Source organism: Megachile rotundata, chromosome 7, assembly GCF_050947335.1.
Source record: "Megachile rotundata isolate GNS110a chromosome 7, iyMegRotu1, whole genome shotgun sequence".
Lineage (NCBI taxonomy): Eukaryota > Metazoa > Arthropoda > Insecta > Hymenoptera > Megachilidae > Megachile > Megachile rotundata.
Genome location: NC_134989.1, coordinates 10639976 through 10662535, shown reverse-complemented (window position 1 = coordinate 10662535; position 22560 = coordinate 10639976). Strand labels below are relative to the sequence as shown.

General features: G+C 36.4%; 3 protein-coding genes across 10 annotated transcripts in view; 2 read left to right on the top strand and 1 right to left on the bottom strand.

The window, feature by feature from the left end:
- Positions 1-18132, top strand: part of LOC100876956 (Curly Su) — a 45385-nt gene extending 27253 nt beyond the window's left edge. Inside the window, exons 7-17 of one of the 4 annotated variants that reach the window (XM_076533615.1) lie at positions 383-635; positions 1733-1878; positions 4257-4498; positions 4784-4916; positions 5350-5477; positions 5550-5659; positions 5975-6067; positions 6411-6580; positions 7347-7455; positions 7690-7780; positions 15603-18132. In XM_076533615.1, the coding sequence (XP_076389730.1) occupies positions 383-635; positions 1733-1878; positions 4257-4498; positions 4784-4916; positions 5350-5477; positions 5550-5659; positions 5975-6067; positions 6411-6580; positions 7347-7455; positions 7690-7780; positions 15603-17417 (3290 nt within the window). In that variant the 3' untranslated portion in view covers positions 17418-18132. Of the gene's footprint in view, positions 1-382; positions 636-1732; positions 1879-4256; positions 4499-4783; positions 4917-5349; positions 5478-5549; positions 5660-5974; positions 6068-6410; positions 6581-7346; positions 7456-7689; positions 7781-7838; positions 10009-11471; positions 14482-15602 lie in introns of those variants that run through there. The other 3 variants (XM_076533616.1, XM_076533618.1, XM_076533617.1) reach the window with 3 other exon arrangements.
- Cep290 (Centrosomal protein 290kDa) overlaps positions 1-22560 on the bottom strand; it is a 196392-nt gene that overhangs the window by 165675 nt on the left and 8157 nt on the right. The window contains exons 21-23 of one of the 2 annotated variants that reach the window (XM_076533614.1): positions 22246-22500; positions 22083-22167; positions 15108-15639 (exon numbers count right to left, since the gene is read on the bottom strand). In XM_076533614.1, coding sequence (XP_076389729.1) covers positions 22093-22167; positions 22246-22500 — 330 coding nt within the window. In that variant the 3' untranslated portion in view covers positions 15108-15639; positions 22083-22092. Of the gene's footprint in view, positions 1-15107; positions 15640-22082; positions 22168-22245; positions 22501-22560 lie in introns of those variants that run through there. The other variant, XM_076533613.1, reaches the window with a different exon arrangement.
- Eh (Eclosion hormone) lies at positions 18268-22310 on the top strand. 4 transcript variants are annotated; one of them, XM_076533625.1, is made up of 3 exons: positions 18268-18480; positions 20900-20998; positions 21268-22310. In XM_076533625.1, exons 2-3 carry the CDS (start codon positions 20902-20904, stop codon positions 21432-21434), a joined length of 264 nt encoding a protein of 87 aa, XP_076389740.1. In that variant the 5' UTR covers positions 18268-18480; positions 20900-20901; the 3' UTR covers positions 21435-22310. The 4 variants fall into 4 exon arrangements, with proteins under 4 accessions (XP_076389740.1, XP_076389742.1, XP_076389741.1 ...); XM_076533627.1 differs by lacking the exon at positions 18268-18480 and adding an exon at positions 18496-19025; XM_076533626.1 differs by lacking the exon at positions 18268-18480 and adding an exon at positions 19353-20115.

The window sequence follows — 22560 nt, the reverse complement described above, 5'->3', positions numbered from 1 at the left end:
ATTAAACACACAAAACAGACAAAATATTATTGTTTAAAAATTAGGATGGTTCAATATTTCTGATTGGAGAGTAAAATTATTTCTGATTAAAGGCTAAAATCTGATTAAATTATATCTGATTCTCTACATCACACCTTCTCTCCAGAGATGGTCATTGCTATTATATCGCAGAAAATCATTCCCAGCATCCGTAGCCGATACACGCCTAGAAAATCTTCCCACGTATCGCGAGTACGGGAAACGATCGGTATCTGTATAATCGAGACAGGGAAAGTAAAACGACGCTGGTAGTGTTGCGGAATTAAAATAAATAACGTTATATCGAGCCAGCAATGGCCGGCTAACCGTGTGCTATCGTATGATCGATGAGCCACTCTTGCAGATCCCCTGAACCGAAACGACCCGGAGGAATGTTGCCATCGACCACCGCACCTGAAGAATCCGTACTGCAACGAGATCCTCATACCGGAAGACGATTACTTCTACAGGCTGTTCAACGTGAAATGCATGGACTTTGTTCGAGCGTTTCCCGCCGTTCGACCTGGATGCCGTCTTGGATCTCGGGTGCCGTTTAATCTCCTGACGGGAGTGCTGGACGGGAATACTGTTTACGGAATTTCGGACGCCTTTGCCAGGTAAAACAATCAATTCGTTTCTAAATGCATAAGTAATAGTCTTCTTTTGAAGACACGGAAAGGTAGCATATGGAGATCAGGTAATTTAGGGATGATGACTTTAGGATTTCGGGAAATGGACTTATGGATCTAGAGGTTTGAAGACTTAGGAAAGAGGTAGAGGTGTTTGGACCTTGGGATTTGGAAGCTTAGAGATATGGGGACTTGGTAATTTAAGGGTGATGAGGATTTTGGGATTTCCAGAAATGGACTTGTGGATCCAGAGATTTGAAGACTTAGGAAAGTAGAGGTAGAAGTATTTGGACCTTGGGACTTGGAGACTTGGGGATATGGGGACGTGGTAATTTAACGGTGATGAGGATTTTAGGATTTCCAGAAATGGACTTATGGATCCAGAGATTTGAAGACTTAGGAAGTAGAGATAGAGGTATTTGGACCTTGGGATTTGGAGACTTAGGGATATGACAGTATAGACAGCTTGAAGTCCAGGTATTTGGGGATTTAGAAGTTTAGGAATTCAATTTGAGGATCTCATAATCGAAGTGTAATTTAAAGATCCAAAAATTTAGAAACTTAAGAATGTAGGAAGAGGTATGGAAACCTTAGGATTTGAAGATCTAGTCTTATGACAATATAGTAATTTGAGAGCCTGTGAACTTATGAACTTAATTTCTGGATCAAGGAATTTGAAAACTGAGACATACGCAACTCTACAAAATTACACAGAACCATAACTAACCCATAATCAATAACATTTTAGCAATAAACGTCATCGTTCGATAATCAAGCGACTAACAACACATTAACCAACACGATTGTTCGAAACAACTAAAAGCCGTTCGTCCATCAGTTACATCAGCCAAGACAATAAATCAGCACTACATTTGTTCTATATTTTCTAACGCAGAGTACCGTACATATATTCTGTTCCTCGCACTTTCTAGTCCGCTCGCATTATGAGATCCACGAGTTACTCAATCGAGCTGAACGCCGCGTTCTCTTTCTCCGCGTCGAAGAAGGCGTTCCACGGGATGAGATTTCCGGACACGCGACGCCTCCAGATCCGAATTCAACATCCTTTTGTTCGTTGATTTCAGGAAACTTCGAACCGGTTACGGTGGATTGTTGCGCATGAACCCGGTGTTCGCGGAATACGGACTGAAGGATTTACTACCGCTCAAATTGGACATCCCTGACGAGGGTTGTACGCGTTTGAATCGATCGATGTATTGCTTCGAAGCAGGTGAGCCTTTTGGAATGCACGGTGAATCCTTTTATTTTATCACTTGTGTACTTTGTTTTTATGAAGAGACAATTTTGAAATTCGAGGTTTGTTTTAATGGAATTCACAAAGAGCTGTATTCTCAAATATTTGATGAAGTGGTTATTTGCAATAAATAGGTTTCAGATTCTCGTTTATGAACAGAACATTACTCTCATATAATTGCATAAATTCTAAGATGCTTGAAATGTACAAATTATGAAGTTTCCACATTTTTAATTCCAAAATGCTCAAATCCCCAAAATCCTTCAAATCCCTAAAATTCAAAAAATCCCTCAAATCCACCAAACCCCCTAAATCAACGAAATTCCCCAAATCCCAAAAATCCTCAAATTTCCCCATATTCCCAAAATCTTCAAATCCTCAAAATTCTCAAAATCCTCAAAATCCTCAAATTCTCCAAAATCCCTAAAATTTCCCAAATCCCCAAAATCCTCCAAGTCCCCCAAGTCCCCCAAATCCCCCAAATCCCCAAAATCCCTAAATTCCCCTATATCCCCAAAATCCATAAATCCTCAAAAACCACCAAATCCCAAAAATTCTTAAAATCTCCAAATCCCCCAAATTTTCCGAATCCTCCAAATACCTAAAATCCCCCAAATCTCCCAAATCCCCAAAGTCCTCAAATCTTCTCAAATCCCTAAAATTCCCAAAATACCAAGTTCGGTAACAGAAATGTCAACCCAGCATGAACATCTAACCTAACCACAAAAGGGATGCAAACGTGACTAACTATAGCCAGAGATGAAACGAATGACACTTTTGGTCCAATCCGTTTATCGTGAAGTAAGACGAGGTCACGTGTCATCGAAACGATCATACATAGTAAACGCAGTGAATCAGTCGGTTTACAATGAAACCAGTGTGTCGAAATAGTTACGTGTTGTCGAATCGAAGATCGGTCGATATCCGTTCAATCGATCGATTATCGATACACAGCTTGACGTAGAATCGAGAAAGGGAGTGGCCCAGTATCAAGGTCGACGGCTTCACTGGTTAAGTTACTATAATAATCATTGGGGAAAGAAAGAGAACGATTTGTCTGGTCGCACTGTATCCGTGAGAAATCTCACTTTATTAACTGATTGTAATTTTTCATGAGTGATATATAATTAAATTGGCGATATTTCCTTTGGGTCTGGTTTGACTTTCCTTTAGAGAGTCCAAGTGTACTGTACTTTAATTGACTTGTTAAATGAGGGATGTGTTGCTGTAGATATCTATGTTTATCGTTAGAACGTTTACTAACTTTGCAGATCACTAATTTATTATATTTTTGGATTCGTAGATCTCTGGATTTCTAGATCGCTAGATCTCTAGATGGCTAGATCTCTCTAGAATACCCAAGACTCACATATCTAATTCCCAGATTATTAAATTTGCAGATCCCTACATTCCAAGGTACCTAAGGTCCTAAATACCCACATTTACTGTTACCTAAATTTCTAAATACCTAGGTCCACAAATACCTTGATCCTCAGACACCTAAATCCCCAAATACCCAGATCCACATATATCGAGATCCTCAGACACCTAAATTCTCGAATACCCAGATCCACAAATATCTAGATCCTCAGACACCTAGATCCCCGAATACCCAGATCCACGAACACTGAGATCCTCAGACACCTAACTCCCCAAATACTCAAATCCACAAATACCTAGATCCTCAAACACCTAAACCCCCAAATACCTAAATCCACAAATACCTTGATCCTCAAATATCAAGATCCTTAGTCACCTACACCCCCAAATACCTATGTAGATTTCAGTTACCTAACTCCACAAATATCATGATCCTCAGATATCTATCCTCAGATAGATCAACCCCAGAGACCATGAAGTTGATCTCCTAAGTCACCAAAATCTCCCAAATCCCAAAAATCCTAAAATTCCCCCAAACCCCCAAAACCCTCAAATTCTCAAATTCCACCAAATTCACAAAATTTCTCAAATCCCCGAAATCCCCCAAATCCCTAAAATCCCCCATATTCCCAAATCCCCAAATCCCCAAAATCCCCAAAATCCCTAAATTCCCCCATATCCCCAAAATCCCTAAATTCCCCCATATCCCCAAAATCCGTAAGTTCTCAAAATTCTCAAAATCCTCAAATTCTCTCAAATCCCTAAAATCTCCCAAATCCCTAAAATCCCCCAAGTCCCCCAAATTCCCAAAATCCCTAAAATCCCCAAAGTCCTCAAATCTTATCAAATCCCTAAAATCCCCAAAATCCCCAAATTACCAAGTTCGGTAACAGAAATGTCAACCTAGCTTCATCTAACCTAACCACAATGAGGTTAATCTTCCATGAAGAAGAATAATTTATGATGGTTTTCAGGTGAAATACGAGTGAACGAACAATTAGTGTTGACCTGTATGCACACGCTGATGGCACGTGAGCACAACAGAATCGCGAAAATATTGATACAAATTAATCCACACTGGGACGACGAGACTCTCTATCAGGAAGCTAGGCGTATAGTGATCGCGGAAATTCAACATATCACTTACAACGAGTTCCTGCCTATTTTGCTAGGAAAAGATGTCATGGAGAAATTTGGACTTCTTCTGGAGAAAAACGTGAGATACAAACTGTAATTTGTCGCTACAGCTGATGTCTACAAATCAATACTTCAAACATGATAAATTATTTATCAATTTTTTTACGGCTTGAGGGAAGTTTGGGGTGTTTTATTACTTTGTAACAATTTGAATTTTAGTCATTTTTGAAAAGTATTTATATGTTGTCTGTTGGACAATTAATTGTTTAGGAGAATTTTGTAGCTGTAGCAAATTGTTCTGAAAGATTTTGTGAAATGTTGATAGTATATGGAAAATATTGAATATTAATTGTAATAATTATAGGCATACTGGGATGGTTACGACGAAAGCGTAAATCCATCTGTGATTGATGCTTTCGCTTCTGCAGCGTTCAGGTTTGGACACTCGTTGCTGCCAACAGCGGTGGAAAGATGGAGCAAGGCTCACAAATTCATAGGTAAATTAATACACTCCTTCACTTCGAATTAACATGTTTAAGGAATAATAATAAAATGTTTAAGAAATATTTTAAAAAGTCATTGAATTCTTTAAGGAATGCAACCCCTGTTCTGACTTTGTAAATTGAGATAATTTGCTACATCCACTATTTTACAAAACTGATATATGTAAATGTCTCGCAATATTTACAAAAGAATTAATAATTTTAAGTGTTACAGTTTATTTTTACTACTAATAATTTTTAGTGTAACTATTTTAAAATTTCTAAAGATCTCACACATCAAAATCTTCAAACTTTTGAAGTTGAATATAATTTTCTTTGTTGCATAATAAAAATTGAACGACATATAATGTATGAAAGACACATATGTGTTTATAATACTTGATATAGCCATTCACTCAGAGTTAATTACTACCAATTTCTGTTAAAGCTTCAAAGAGACTATCAGACTTGATAAGAAGACCCTTCGACCTGTACCGCGCTGGTGTTTTCGACGAATACATAATGGGGTTGATGAACCAAGTCGCTCAAGCCATGGACGACTCTATCACGCAAGAGGTATGACTTTCCAGTGAAACTTGAAAATAAATTGAAAAAACCTAACGCACTTCACGCACCTCAATTCCACAGGTTACGAATCACCTGTTTAAAAAAGCCGGTGCGAAATTTGGACTGGATTTGGTCTCCTTTAACATGCAACGCGGTCGTGAATTTGGTATTCCGAGCTACATGGAGTTCAGGTCAGCAATCACTGAAATTCACTCACAATATTTCTTTTCTCCGCTATAAATTAATATTCGATTCACGTTTGCAACATTACGGTACAAATTTCGTCAAATGATAAATCTTGGAGGAAATGAAAAAGGTCAGGAATTTTGGAAATGTCGAATTTTACATAAATGAGTTTTTTGGTAGCTCTTTCATTCAGGAACAAATAGAAGGTTGTCTAAAAATACCTGATAATTTCATTTCTTGAAAATTTATATTATATGAGTTTTGACTATAAAGTCTGTTACATGAAATGCAGTGGGAATAATAATTCGTTTTTTCTGCAGGAAGTTCTGTGGTCTTCCTTGGGCAGACAACTTCGATGACTTACATGGATCCATGCCGAACGAGACCATCAAGAGATACAGCTCAATCTTTGAGTGAGTGTCAAATCCTCCAGTAAATAAAAAAAATACTAATAAAAAAGTAAAGTAACCAAACAGCGATTACATCAGTGCTTCTGAACATCATATAACTTCCGTCCACAGAATCATTTTTTAAACTAAAAGACTTACTGAGTGACCTCAAGTATTATGGGACTCGATCTATATATTAACCTAGTAACGTTAATTGTGCTTTATGGAAATTTATAATTTTCTGCTACGCGATATTCATAATAAATTCTATGGACTCTGAATGATTTGTATGACGAGTCAGCATAGTTTCAATGATTCGCCAGTGGAATGGCCGGAAATAACGGTATGGTACCCCATCGATTTCCAGGCATCCAGCTGACGTGGACCTCTGGTCCGGTGGCGTGTCCGAAAGACCGCTTCCGGGTAGCATGCTGGGTCCAACCTTCGCCTGTATAATTGCCACGCAATTCAGCTATTCACGTCGAGGTGATCGATTTTGGTACGAGCTACCGAACCAGCCATCGTCCTTCACTCTCGGTAAGGAACCTTTCGAATCGAGATTCCCGAACGAATCGATAGTCAAGGACTCCTATGAATAGGACACCATGCACAGTTTCACATATGACACGTACGCAGTTCTGTATACACACGGTTCTACATATGACGTACGAAATTCTGCAATAAAGGACACATATGCAGTTCTATGTGCATATGATGTACAATTCTATATATGGTACATACATAATTTCATATGAATTTCATATGTCACATATGACATATGCAGTATCATATGACGTACGAAATTCTACAATAAAGGACACATATGCAGTTCTATGTGTATATGACGTACAATTCTACATATGGTGCATACATAATTTCATATGAATTTCATATGTCACATATGACATATACAGTTTCATATGTGACACATACAGTTTCATGTGTGACATATACACAGTTCCACATGTGGAGTATATACAGTTGCACATTTCATTATGTATACAATTCTACATATGAAACATATGACATATGCACACTTCTACATATGACTCATATACAATTCTACATATGAGTTATATATAATTTCATGTATGAAGTACACACTATTCTACATATGATGTAAACACAGTTTCACGTATGACGTATACACAATTGCACATATGACATATGTACTGCTTCACATATAACACATGTACAGTTCTACATATGACACATGCTCAATCTTCATACGACATATCTTCAATTCAAAAGAATATGATGCTCATATGTTTTGCTATCTACACCTATGCTTTCACTATTCTAGAACAACTAAACGAGATACGAAAAGTGAAGCTGGCAAAGATAATCTGTGACAATACTGACCTAATCGACACCATACAGATTTATCCCATGGTGTTACCCGATCACGAGATGTAAGTATACTTCAAAATGATAACCAAAGAGTTGCATATCACATGATTGAATAATAATTCAAGCAAGCAGTCTTGGTTAGTTAAAATATATAATTTTAAATATTTCTAGACTAAATGAGTCACGAAATAAAATTGTTAATCAGTCATCAAGTTGAATCGTGAACGATTAGAGTTAAAATTGAAGGTTCGTAAAATGTGAGAAGTATAAAATAATATTGCTAAAAAATTTGACAGAAATCCCCGAGTCCCATGTCGAAGCGGAGTGTTGCCAAGCATGGACCTGAGCAAATGGGCGGAATATCCAACTGCGAGTCACGCTCAATACGTGAGTAATCTAGAGGACCAGTATCAACCGTATGGAAAGTAAAACGGCTGTTTTTTAGAAGTAAAAAAATATGTAGTGACCGCCTAGACGAACACCACCACTGTAGTGAACAACAAGTCACGAGCCAAGAAGCACCACCCCTTAGGCACCCCTTTACTCGAGACACATTACGGTACTGTAGCATAGCAAACTCTAGAAGCGTCTGCACTTTCCATCTTCGATCAATTTACGGACACTGAGCAGACGAACGTAATACAGAGTATAGTTAGCCTCGAATAGATCCCATTAGAGCGACCTTTTATTATTAGAGACACTTAACTTATTGCCCTAGCTACAACTATAATTTATATCTGATCGAGTATAAATTATCTTCGATTTGTAGTCTCTTTCTCTCTTGTAAGTCTTTTTGTTTCTTTTTTTTGTACTTTTTTATGTAATTAATTATTTTTAAGAACGATTGTTTAAGAACTTTGTGCACGAGGGTGTTACAGAAAATGGATTATGAAGTTTGAGGTTAGGTCTTTGTAGGGTTTTGATAAACGTACTTTGTAAGTTTTGTGTTAGACACTTTGAGTATCAGATAAAAATTTATTACTAATAAAATGACATTAATATATTTTTTGCCATATTTAATTTTTGCTTGGTCAAATTGAAAAACTTCTAAATTTAATGAAGGAAAAGTAAAATTGAAATATATAGATATTTCAGATTTTTTAAAAATATTGTTGAACACTAAAAGTTCATTAATTTAAAAATTTTTTAATTTTTATTTCTAAAGATGAATTAACTTCAATGTTTTTCATACTGATTTATCTAAAAGTTTTTCACTGTAATAAACAAATAAAGCTATAATAAATTTTGTTAAATACAACACACGTTTGTCAAAGCACTGATTTTATCAATTTTTCGTTAAAACTTGTAAAGCAATGTTTTTATAAAAATTTGTAAACCATTTTCTGAAACATTCCGTACAAACCACCCTAAAATTACACGATGGTGAATCTCGATCGTGAATCAGCCAGTAATGTTAAACTGCAAAACGATCGTTGTGTAACCAATCCGCGATATTTACGTAGAACAACATCCACGTCGATTGCTTTTAATAATAGTTTTGGAAATAGATAGTTGATATAGTAGAGTGTGTTTAACTGTTCCTGTGTTGCAACGCAATTGAAATGTGGCGAAGTATAATATTTACACGGATCGAGAAACGATACACTTTCATTCGAGTTTTTACAGCTAGTTCTCATTAGAGTTAGAAATAATAGATTTATTAAATGTAACGACGGAGCATCGTGTTAAGTAAACCTGTCGAATACTCCATTTTTAATTTTTTGATAGGTAATGTTGCTTATGATTAGGTACTCGACAAAATTGTAATCGAATCTGTGCACTTGGGTCAATGTTAGGGCGAAAATTTTAAGAAGGAGAATTTGAGAATTTAGAAATTTTGGGAATTTGTGGTTGAAGAATTTAGAAATTTAGGAGTTTGGTATTTGAGAGATTTGGGGACGTAGAGATTTTGGGACCTGAGAATTTTAATATTTAGCAAGTTTAGAAATTTAGGAATTTAGGGACCTAAGGAATTTGAAAGTTACAGTACTTAGAAATTTTTGTATTCAGAAATAATAAAATTGTAATACGTAGGAACATTGAAAATATGAAAATCTGATAGGAATTATAGTAATAGGAAAATGGGAAGAATTTAGAAATTTCTATAAATTAATAATACATAAATTTCCAAATCTTCAAATATTCAAAATTTCATAAGTTATCGAATTTTCAAATTGACCCATTGCACTCCACCCTCGTGTCCTTGCCAACAGAGAATCTACCACTTCATTCTCGATTTCTATAAACATAGTCGACAGAATTTGAAAAATGACACAATTTGAGAAATGAATCGACAATTCGACCGAATCTGCACATTCCCGAACTCCAAATTGAAAAAATTAATCTTCACGCTTACCAGACTCCCACACATTCACAATTTCTCCCTTTCTATGTTCAATCATAATTCATTGCAACACACACGCACACGATGTACATAACAAGAACCTAATAGATACTTGTTCACGATAGTCGCATCGAGGTGGGTAGCACGTTTTCTAGCACTGCTCGTTCTCTAGTCTTACCTCCATTCCTTCGATGAATTAACGAACCACCAAAATAGAGAATGTAAAACGCAGAGACTCAGAAAATTCCCAAATAAATTCTATTTAAAATAATACGTTCCTGAAGGATATGCACCTTACGCTCGTTCGTTGGAATGATGACATAACTCAAAAATTATCATTAATGTTCACTTAACACAAAAATCACGATTGTTAGAATAATGACATCACGATTGCTGTAATGTTCACGTAACTCAAAAATCACGATTACTGGAATAATGACATGACTCAAAAAACAATACTGGAATGATAACATCAAAACCACGATTCGAGAGATGTTGAGGAATACTTGGAACTGTTACAAGTCTGTATAAAAATAACTGAGGTACTCATTTTTAATCCTGCTACTCTTTTTCTGATCTTGCGTGATTTGTTATAGTGTGGCAATTCAACGTTTAGTAATTCAGCGCGCGGTAATTCGGCGCGTGGAAATTCTATGCGTAGTAATTCCACGCGTGGTAATTCACTACGTGGTATCTCCACGCATGGTAATTCAACGCGTGGTAATTCGACGCGTGGTAATTCCACGCATGGTAATTCAGCGCGTAGTAATTCCATCGCGTGGTAATTCTACGCGTAGTAATTCCACGTGTGGTAATTCCACGCGTGGTAATTCCACGCGTGGTATCTCCACGCATGGTAATTCAGCGCGTAGTAATTCCACGCGTGGTAATTCCACGCGTGGTATCTCCACGCATGGTAATTCAGCGCGTAGTAATTCCACGCGTGGTAATTCTACGCGTAGTAATTCCACGCGTGGTAATTCCACGCGTGGTATCTCCACGCATGGTAATTCTACGCGTAGTAATTCCTCGCGTGGTAATTCGACGCGTGGTAATTCGACGCGTGGTAATTCGGCGGGTTGTAATTCGACGCGTGGTAATTCGACGCGTAGTAATTCCACGCGTGGTAATTCGACGCGTGGTAATTCGACGCGTGGTAATTCGGCGGGTTGTAATTCGGCGGGTTGTAATTCGACGCGTGGTAATTCGACGTGTGGTAATTCAACGCGTGGTAATTCGACGCGTGATAATTCGACGCGTGGTAATTCGACGCGTGGTATTTCGACGCGTGGTAATGCAACGCGTGATAATTCGACGCATGGTAATTCGACGCGTGGTAACTCGACGCATGGTAATTCCACGCGTGGTAATTCCATACATAGTAATTCAACGCGTGATAATTCCATACGTAGTATTTCCGCGCGTGGTAATTCCATACGTAGTAATTTGACGCGTAATAATTCCACGCGTGGTAATTCCATACGTAGTAATTCGACGCGTGATAATTTCATACGTAGTAATTCCAGGAGCTTCTAATTGCAAGACACTCTGTATACCAAGCAAAAATCAAAGAGTAGCAAGAGTAAAAAGAATGAAAATACCAAAAAAAGACTCTCACCATCAATACACATCCTCAAGAAAAATTTAACTACACAAATAACTCACAAGAAATAAATTTTGAGTTATGTCATTGTTCCATCGAATGAGCGGAATGTTAAACATATTGTACCATAGCGATTGGTGGAGGAGCACTTGCTTGACGTACCAAGACGTCCAATTCGACCGGAAAGGGTGCAGAACCAATACAGCAGGGAGCAGGTTTTGCGACTCTTCTATGAAAGCATTAACGGCATTGCTTCGTATCTGGGATTCAGAAAATAATCAATGCACGAGGAAACGGACTTGGTCGGAGCATCGATGCACCAAGGTTGAAACCATAAAGGGTCGATGTATCATAGAAACCATGAGACAGAGAGAGAAGCAGGTGTCGTAAATAGAGATGTTTTTGACGATCGTCAAGTTGATTCGATTACGTAGCGGATGGTTGTAAATCGTGTACGACGAGAAGAGAAATAAATATACGGTTCACACCCTCGCACTGTTGCGCACGTTCTAGCACCTTAAAGGCACCCTGCATCCGATGCTGAACAACGAGATGGTTGAAGATTATGTTACGGACACTATGATATTCGAATCGTTCGATTGTTCGTTTGGTAGAGTTTTTTTGAATATAGTTCTTCGCTAATTTCGACTTTGTTGGAATATGTGAATAACGGGTGGGAGAGTATTTGGGGAGATATGGGAATTGAGGAATTGGAGATTATGAAGTTTGAGGACTTGGGGATTTGGGGTGTGGGGAGACATTTAGTGCTGTGGGGAGTTTAGAGATTTAGAATTTGGAAATTTGGATTTTGCAAATTTGGGGAATTGGGAAAGTGAAAATTGAGAAATTAAAAAATTGGAAAAGTGGAAAGTGGAAAATTAGAAAATTAGGAAATTAGGAAATTAGAAAATTAGAAAATTGGAAAATTGGAAAATTAGAAAATTAAAAAATTTGCAAATGTAGTACTCCAAAAATTTGTAAAACCAGTAAATTAAGAAATGATAAATTTAATCTTTCAAATTTGCATATTTGAATCAAAAAATAAAAAGCAGCTAACATAACATAATCCAACTTCTGATCTATCAAACGAACAAGTGTCACAGTAAACATGGTAAAAGTAGACGTATAGACTTATTCAAACACACCGATAAAGGCACGAATACTACTCGAACAAACATCAAAAACAATTCTAAAGAACTTCACTAATTCTACTTTCAATATAATCATTATCATACATTATCCTAATCTTCAACAACGCAAGACACCACTTTCGTGCCTTTAACAGTGTTAATCAACCAATCATTCTTATCAAGTTAGATGAACAGCGTTGAAAACATAGTAATTTATACGATATATCCACATATCTTACTGTATCGCAACTTCTCTTAGAATACGGTTCACGAATGTATTTAAACGATGTTACGTTTTAATTTTAAATATACGAGTCGCAAAATATAAAAGAGTTCAACTAACACCAAAACTATACAGAGCAAATATTTTTCTGTTGAATTAATTTTTTAAATTGCGGAGAGTGAAACATTTTTTATACTAAATAATAAGTAGTACTTTGAAAATTTTAGTTAAATTTTCAGACGTACTGCATTTAAGGAACCCAAATACAGGGTGTCTCACAAGTAGTGTGGATACTTGAAAGGGGGGGTAGCTGACGTGATTCTGAATAAGATCTCCCTTTGCGAAAAGGGGGTTTGAAGCTTCGTTTCTGAATTATTAGCGGAGAACTCGGACCAATAAGTCGATGCATAGTAATTCAACGCGTGGTAATTCGACCCGTGGTAATTCAACGCGTGGTAATTTTACGCGTAGTAATTCTACGCATGGCAATTCTACGCGTAGTAATTCCACGCGTGGTAATTCAGTGCGTGGTAACTCCACGCATGGTAATTCAGCGACTGGTAATTCCACGCGTGGTAATTCGACGCGTGGTAATTCTATGCGTAGTAATTCCACGCGTGGTAATTCTACGCGTGGTAATTCCACGCGTGGTAATTCGGTACGTGATAATTCGACGCGTGACAATTCGACGCGTGGTAATTCGACGCGTGGTAATTCCACGCGTGGTAATTCGGCACGTAGTAATTCCACGCATGATAACTCGTCGCGTGGTAATTCGATACGTGATAATTCGACGCGTGGCAATTCGACGCGTGGTAATTCGATACGTGATAATTCAACGCGTGGCAATTCGACGCGTTGTAATTCGATACGTGGTAATTCCACGCGTGATAACTCGTCGCGTGGTAATTCGACGCATGGTAATTCCATATGTAGTAATTCCACTCATGATGATTCACCAATCCCAGCTCAAGAATTACGCGCGCTCTGATTGGTCCGTGTCTTTTCCTAATAATTCAAAAACGAAGCTCCAAACCCCATTTTTGCAAAGGGAAATCTTATTCAGAATCACATCAGCTACCCCCCATTTCAAGGACCTACACTTGTGAGATACTCTCTATTTTTATACTACACTTAACTTTTCACGCTATTATTCTTTCTTCATATTTAGCTACTTAACGTTAATCAAATTTAAAAAATGAATGATCTTGTTAAATATGAAGAGAAATAGAATCAGGTTCCATGAAATAACCTTAAGCTAATAAATAATATAAAGTTACGAAATAAATAATAATTAATTTCGTCTGTAAGAGATATTAAATTTAACATCGTCGCGATATCCACATAAATCGATAGTAACACCGTTCGAATACTTTTATGAATCACTGTAAGTACACTCATCGAACCAATACTTTTATCGCCGTTGTAGGCGTATCATTTCCCACCCAACCCTCTTTAATTTTAATACACAAACAATAGAAAGGGCGTAAAAAGAAAGGTGTACAGCGTGAATAACAGCACTTATCGCTTCAAGTATTACTGTATTATCATTATCGTGTATAATACACGTGCACGATGGCTCAGAGTACCATCCTTGTAATTAATTTCAAATTCGCAAAATCGCACACGGCACGGAAATAAAAATCATAGAGAAAAAATGTATTTTCTGAGCCACTGTACACACTCAGTCCCCAAATTCTTTTTTTTTTTTTGTTTAATTGTATTTTGTACATAAGTACCGTGAACGAAATAAAGTCACATTAACAAGAGTGCCATTTATGGAACCTCCATCAGTTTTATGAATTCTCCTTTCTCCATGTGCACAAAGGTTATTTTGAGCCAAATATTATAAATATTAAAAATAGCACAAGTATTATAAATTTAAGACATTGTACAAATATTATCAGTTTTTAAAATAGTACAAAAATTATAAATATTAAAAATTGTACAAATATTATCAATTTTAAAAATTGTCCAAATATTATCAATTTTAGAAATTGTACAATTATTATAAATTGTAAAAATAGTACAAATATTATAATTTTAAAAATTGTGCAATTATTATAAATGTTTAAAAGAGTACAAAGATTATAAATATTAAAAATAATACAAATATTATAAGTTTTAAAAATTGTACAAATATTATACATTTTTTTAAATAGTACAAAAATTATAAATATTAAAAATAGTACAAATATTATAAATTTAAAAAATAATACAAATATTATCAAATTTGAAGATAATACAAATATTAAAAATATTAAAAATAATACAAATATTATCAATTTTGAAAATAGTACAAATATTAAAAATATTAAAAATGGTACAACTATTAAAAATATTAAAAATAGTACAAAAATCAAAAATATTAAAAACAGTACAAAAATCAAAAAGATAACAAATAATACAAATTAGAAGATAAAGTAATTACAATACTATATGTACTCCAAAAAATTATACAATTATTATTTTGAAGAAATTTTATCTAAATTTTATTTGAAGCGATGGTTCTCACTCTGTATGTTTCACAGACGGTAAGTTATTCAGCCAGCATGATAGTAAAAGTAATTTTGCAACCTGGATAGCACAGGGACCTAGATAGTCACAGAGTTGCTAAGAGCAACTCTCAGAAGAAAATTAGTTATTTATCATATAATCTTGCTAAAATTTTTGCACCTGTACACTGATGAGCACGTAGATCGAAAGTAAATGATCGGTGTAAGTGCTGATACTAATCGATACCCGTTCGAAACGCTGTATAATATCGATGCATCAGTATTATCCAGTGCTATTAACGAGTATTATCTACCTTGTAAATCTTCTATAATGCTGTACATAGAATGTAGCACATTAATTTCAACTTGTAGCGAACAGACACTATTAGGGTAACTGAGCTTCAACATTTTCAGAGTGTTGAGCAATCGAAATTACCCGTCGATCGAACGTCTGCAAAGAGGAAAGTGAAAAAGTATATGAAGACAGAAAAAGATCCTAAAAAAAAATATCAAAAGGTCACGAAACAGATTAATATTAAAAATTCGATTAACACTTTAATCAGTAATTCTAAAACGATGGATACCGAAGGACAGAAAAAGAATGGTACCAAAATGGCGGCGCTGAAACGTCGGAAACGTTCGAATAAAAACAGAGTTTCGAGATCAGACAAATTCTATCGTCATCCAAATTTAAGTTTCGAGGAACAACGAAAACGGATCAATGACACGTTTCAAGAAGAAAATACGAACATAAATTTTGAGAATAGATTGAATATACTTGGCGCGTTTAATTCCTCGAATCACGAAATTCCCTCCGAAACAAAGAAATACATCCCTGTTTTCACGAAATGCGACACCGCTGAAAATGCGGTCAAAACGAAAGAAAATTTGAAGAACACCGGCCATAAAAATGATTCCACGTGTCAGGTTTCGGATGAAAGCAAATCGAAGAATTTGGTCGAACAACGAAATAAAACCTACATAAACATACGGGATCATCAGAGAAATATCGAGCAAACAACGGATATACCGGAATACGATCCGAATAAAATTCCGTACGTGGATGTGCCGGATTATTCGGATATAAGGGAGGAGAGCCTGGACGAGGAGGATCGTAGGAATAAAAAAAAGAAAAGCTTTGATTTTCTTTCTAAATCATATACTGATCGGGGGCATAATTTGTCAAATAAGAGTGAGTCAAAAATAATGAAAGGTGCAGAAGAGTCTTCCAAATCTTTGGATATTGAACCTGAAGAGATTGATGAAGATAAATCGTCGAAGAACACAAAAGAAAATTTTGATTCTTCAAGAGATGAAGATATTAATAAAAAATTAGATCACGTAGATTTTGAAAAGAAAGAATATAAACAGAATGTGGGTAATGATTTTAATAGTGATTATGAGTTACCTAAGAACTTCAAAGACCTATTAAGATCGTTGAACATAAACGAACCTGAAGAAAACGATGAAGATAAATCAGGAGATTGGAAAGAAGACTCGAATTATAAAAATAGTTCAAACTTGAAATATGAGCCTTCTAAATCCTCCAAAATCGATGATTACGAGGGGAATCCTCCTCACACAGTTACGACAGAAAGCAAACAGTTACAGGAACCGAATGCTAAACATAAAAAATTGATGACAGAAGAGAAATCAAAAGAAGAGTTAAGCGAAACAGAGAAGTCCGGGAATCCCATAATTTTCGACATAAACGAGTACAGGAAGCCGTTCGATCTAGACGAATTTCTTAAGGACGATCCGATAATGAAAAAGTTGGAGTCGCTCGAAAAGGAGACGTTGTCCAAGTACGGAAAGAACGGGAAACGGGTTCCAGGTGACTTTAACGAAAGTGATAATGCGTTCGAGAAACGATCGGGCTCCACGGAACGAGAGGATTATACGTCAAAATGGAGGCGAGATTTCGAATGGGACGATACGAAGAAACCTCGAAACAAGGTGATCGAAGGGTCGAAAGATCGTGGAGAATCGAAACTTTTACGATTCTTGTTTAAAGACAACGAGCAGGATTCGAAGTCCGAGTTCGATGATGAATTTCCCACGAAATATTCCATGGATGCGACGAATGTGAAAAAGGACGAAAAAGGAATTTCAAGGTTGGAAAATGAAGGAGTTGAAACTGGGGACGAGACGGGATTCAACAATTTTTGGTCCTTGGGGGATGAATTTCTGAGCAGGAAAACTGACATGGAAGCGCAAGAACGGAAGTAGATTTATGAGCTTACGTTGACTAATGTTAATTAATGTAATAATTAATGTGCCGTACTATGTATGTCGTTTGAACTGTTATCGTTTATTCACTCTGTTTATTGTAACACACTGTTGTATGCACGGAGTAAAGTAAATGTACCCATTAGTGAATGTTGCTTAAAAACAAAACAATTGTTTTTTGTTGAAAACAAAAACAAATGAAACTTTAAATCATTGAAGTTAAATTTATTTAAATGCTTCAATTTTATTCTTTTGGTGAGACGTTCACTCACAAGTAGAATTACAATTTTTAATAAGTTATTAAATGTGCATGATGTGATCAATTTTATTAAAAAATGTACAAGCCTAGATTTGTTCAAATTAGGAAACTTGCAATAGGGAGATGATAAAATATAAATTCCTGCAAGGATGTACAATTTAAAGGTTACACAATTTCTAGCAACTGCAATAATGGCGGTCAATAAAGAAGATATCAGATGTAACTTTAATTGATAACTTTGTTATTGAAATTCAGTGTCACGAAACCTAATTTAGTTAGACCAACTATAATCAATATTTTAAAACATACAATCTTCATACATGTAAATAGCAGTACATGCGAATAACTCTTGTGAAGAGAGTTAAAATGGCGTTCCTCTGTATCCACGTCCTTCCACTAATGGGACCATTAACCTTACTTAATAGTTGATTAATAAAACATTGATACACAAAGAAATCGCTAAAGTTCTTTCACCAACGAAGAAATAACGAATGACACGAGCAGAAGGTAGAGGTGGGTGGAGTCCACATCCAGCTACCTCGTCTTTAAGCAATTAGAATTACGTCTTTAAATAGTCGTCGATCGATCGAAATTTGCCGGGGAATCCCGTTGCGGGAGTGATTCCGAGTGCAGGAAATCGGCGGAATCGAATTAAAGGTAAGATAGGCAGCGGGGTCTCCCTCGACCGAGGGATGAATCTGGCCTCTACGGATATATAAGGCCGTCATCGTGCACCGCTCAGTATCATTCGTCTGGTTTTATCAATTCCAGCAGCCTCGGCTCGATCGAAGCGAGAACGAACAGGTAAATATATAATAACAAATCCTGTACAAGTATAGAAAGAAAAATCGTTTGCTCGTGAACGATGTCGATAACCGTCGCGAAATCCATTCTGGATCTCGAGGTGGTCCTGTTTAAAAGCACGTCTCGGATACGGACATTTCCATCGATCGATCGATCGGATAGATCCGTGCGTTCACATCGATCGATCGATCCTTGGTCTTGAATCTTCAAGTGCTTCCTGGAGAGAAGGAGACGGAGCGACGGAGAGACGGAGAGATAAGAGACACCTTCCATCCATATTTATTATCTTTATGTGTTCACAATGTGGCCGTTAAGGAGAACGCGGAAGCACGATCGGCAGATTCCGGTTATAAATGACTGTATTATATTATGTGTATAACTATATACACGTATACTTATATATATGTGCAAAAAATGAAAGAAGGTGACCACCGACGTGGAATGACACGGAGGGACACGGGAGAGAAAGAGAGACGGGAACGGCTGGATACCGATAAATATCGTTCGGACGAAAAGGTGAACATTCGTGTTTACGAGGCATGGGGGTAAGAAATACATTAACGATTTGTTTTTGTGAGTATTTTTGTTGGGAGTTCTGGAAGGTGTATTTTTAGATTTGGTGGGTTGGGAGTTTGGGAATTTGGAGATTTTGTGATTTGGGGGTTGGAGGTCTAGAAATTTGGGAATTTGGGGATTTGGAAGTTTGGAAGTTTGGAAATTTGGGGATTTGGAAGTTTGGGAATTTTGGGATTTGGGGGTTTAGGAATTTGGAGATTTATGAATTTGGAGATTTAGGAACTTGGGAGGTTTAGGAATTTGGGATTTTGGGAATTTGGGGTTTTGGGAATTTGGGGTTTTGGGAATTTGGGGTTTTGGGAATTTGGGGATCTAGGAGTTTGGGGAACTGGGAATTTGGAGAGTTAAGAATTTAGGAACTTGAGGATTTGGAGGTTTAGCAATTGGGGGATTTAGGAATTTGGGGATCTGACAATTTGGAAAGTTAGGAATTTAAGCAACTTGAGGATTCGGAAATTTAGAAATTTGAGAGCTTAGGAATTTGGGGATTTAGAAATTTGGAGAGTTAGGAGTTTAGAAATTTGAGCAATACAGGAATATAGGAATTTGGGGATCTAGACATTGAAGGATTTGGAAAAGGAAGTTAGAAATTCGACAAATATACAGATTTAGAAATTTGGAAATCTTACAAAACCTTCCCAGATTACCACATTTTCCCTAAGTAACTCAAATTTCCTCCCAACTAAAAGTGAACAAAAATCAAAAAAACGTCAGAAAATTTCGAAAACAAAAAATTACTACAGGTCTTGACACAGAAAATTTTTCGACTCACAATATTCCCAGTACCAAAAAAAAAATTGGGTTTTTCGCTAGTAACCTGATCGATTGTCGAGAACCTTTCTTTGGTTAACGCTCGCACTCGACCGCCTCGAAGACATCGACGACGTCTTGTTTATCCCTGAAAGTTCATGGATTTCGTTCACCGTCTCTCTCGCTCCTTTCGATTCTCTGTCTTCCTTATCGACGCCTGCCCGAGACTGGTAATTAATCGAGGAAAGTGAATATGATATCGGCACGGCTTTGAACCGCTGCATCCTGCCAGAGGCTGGCACGAGTCAGGTACCTGTATCCTGTTAGCTCTCTACCTTCAACTAGGACTCCCGTTCTATCCGCCACAGGTGATTATTTTTTTTTTTATTTCCCACCTGCTGACTCGTGTGGTTAATTAAACTGTAATTTGTTATTCACTGTCTCGAGATCCTGTTGGTTTCTTTACTTTCCCTTTTTCTTGAACTTTTTTTGTTGGCTGCGGTTGATATCGAACTTGTTTCAGTTTTTTTATTCTTGAATGTAATTATGGGACGTTAAAATTGAATAAAGTGTTCATTTTGTTGGAAATGTGAAAATATTCTTGCAGAAGATGAGTTGGTAGAAATATGAGTGTTTGTGTATGTAAGTTTTGAGTACGTGTGAAGTAACCCTTCGCTGCAGGGCTTCCATGTTTAATTCTTTGATGATTTATTGCAGATTTGTTGAAAGAGGAATTTTTTAATATTGTAAATTTATTGAGAGATGTATTCAAATCTTTAGTGTTGTATTTGGAGCAAAAGTAATAGTGAGATATTTAATTCATGTACAAGTAGTGAAGGGTTAAAGACATTCATGGTTTCATTCATAATTACATTCATGGTTAATAAAATAATGTCCAAGTTTGATGTAAATATTTTGCAAAAAAGAAGAAAAGATCATTGGTCCAAATCTATTAATTTAACTCATAAATTTTATCATTTGTGGTTCCTTTCCATTTTCAGCCATTAAATTCGTAATCAAAATCATTAAAATGAGGAAAAATCTAAATGGCACATTGTGTTACTTGTTACTAATTGATTAGTGTTTGTTTCAGTCATGAATACATCAACTCGCATTCTCCTGGTGCTCTTCGTAGCTTATGTCACGGTCTTCGTGCTCGCTGCAGGAAACATGCCTTTCGATCGAGCCATAGGTGAGTTTAATTACAAAAACCACTAAAAAGTGGATACTTTCTTCTAAAACCCCGTTTTACTTATAATAATAAATGGATGAAATAGTAGAATGATAATTAGACAAAGAGACACTAGCTCAGTGTTACAATTGTGTCATAGAATAAATAATGTAACAATTATAGTAAATTTAAACTAGTAAAAAGATTTGTCTAAATAATGAACAGTGATAAAAAAATCAAATATCATTAATAAAAATAATCTGAAAATGTTTTCTGTATCCAATTCACAGGTGTTTGCATCAGAAACTGTGCCCAGTGCAAGAAAATGTTCGGACCGTACTTCCTGGGCCAAAAGTGTGCCGATTCCTGCGTGAAGTACAAAGGAAAGCTCATCCCCGACTGCGAGGATGAGGTTTCGATCCAACCATTCCTCCAGGCTCTCGATAGCGACTATTGAAACTCAAACACAAAGTTCCTGACCACTTATTCGCGTCCAATGTATACTTAACACCCGACTAAAGTATATATCGCCCGAAACGCTGATCGTCGACGTTTACGTTTGAACAAATTTTCGTCTCGATGCCGCGAGACGTTAGTTTTTATTTCCGAGACGTAAACTGCCGATATTAAATATCTTCTTTGATCTCATTACAAATGCTACTTATAGTTTGTTTCAAGTGTCGAATATTATACGATAAATAGCGAGTGGATATTTATTTTAGTATATAATCTGCTTTCCGAACTTTGTATCAAATACTCGAAGTCAGTGTTTCCACATTCTTGAATTAGTGACATGTTTTAAAAGTAATTACATTTTCAAGACATAACTGTTAGAGCAAATTTAGCAGATGAAATTTAGCAAATTTACCAAATGAAAAATATATATATATATTTTGTGTTTACAAAGAGAAAATTTTGATAAGATATGTTAGGAAACATGGCTGCACCAGTACAATTATAGCTTGAAATAACTACTCAAAGTAAGAAACGAATATCATATTGAAGAGAAATTAAAATAGAAGCGAAGGAATGGAACAATAGACAAATACTCGGTAGCACATTGTTGTCAACCGAGTAACAAAATATATGCGAACAATGTACTTACCGGACGCTGTTTACTCCGGAGTGGGTGGTGTTACATAGCACTCTGGTATCGTAGACAACGTCTGTTTCAATTCTAGTTGCTGTACCTGAAAATTATTTAAGCTTCATTGTACAATTTTTGTCGCTTCGAACAAATGAATCTTTGTTATTTTTATTTTATTTACACGTTGCCGAAGAGTTTTCTCGTTCATGGCTGCTCTCGATAATAAATGTTTCACTTTGTCTAGGAGTTCAGACTTTTGGTATAATTGTTCCCTTAACATTTTCATTTCCCCGTTGTCCTCTTCCTTCTGAGTCCTTTCCAACGCTGCTACTCTTTGTTCCGCTAATTGCAGATCGGTCTCCAACGCTACGATGCGTTTCTGTGCTTCCTCGTACTGCTTTTGAAATACACCCTCAATTTGGGTACTCGATTTTCCCTGAATGCAAAATTATTTAGAATTAATTAGAGGAACTTATGTGTGTTTTTAGGTAAACTC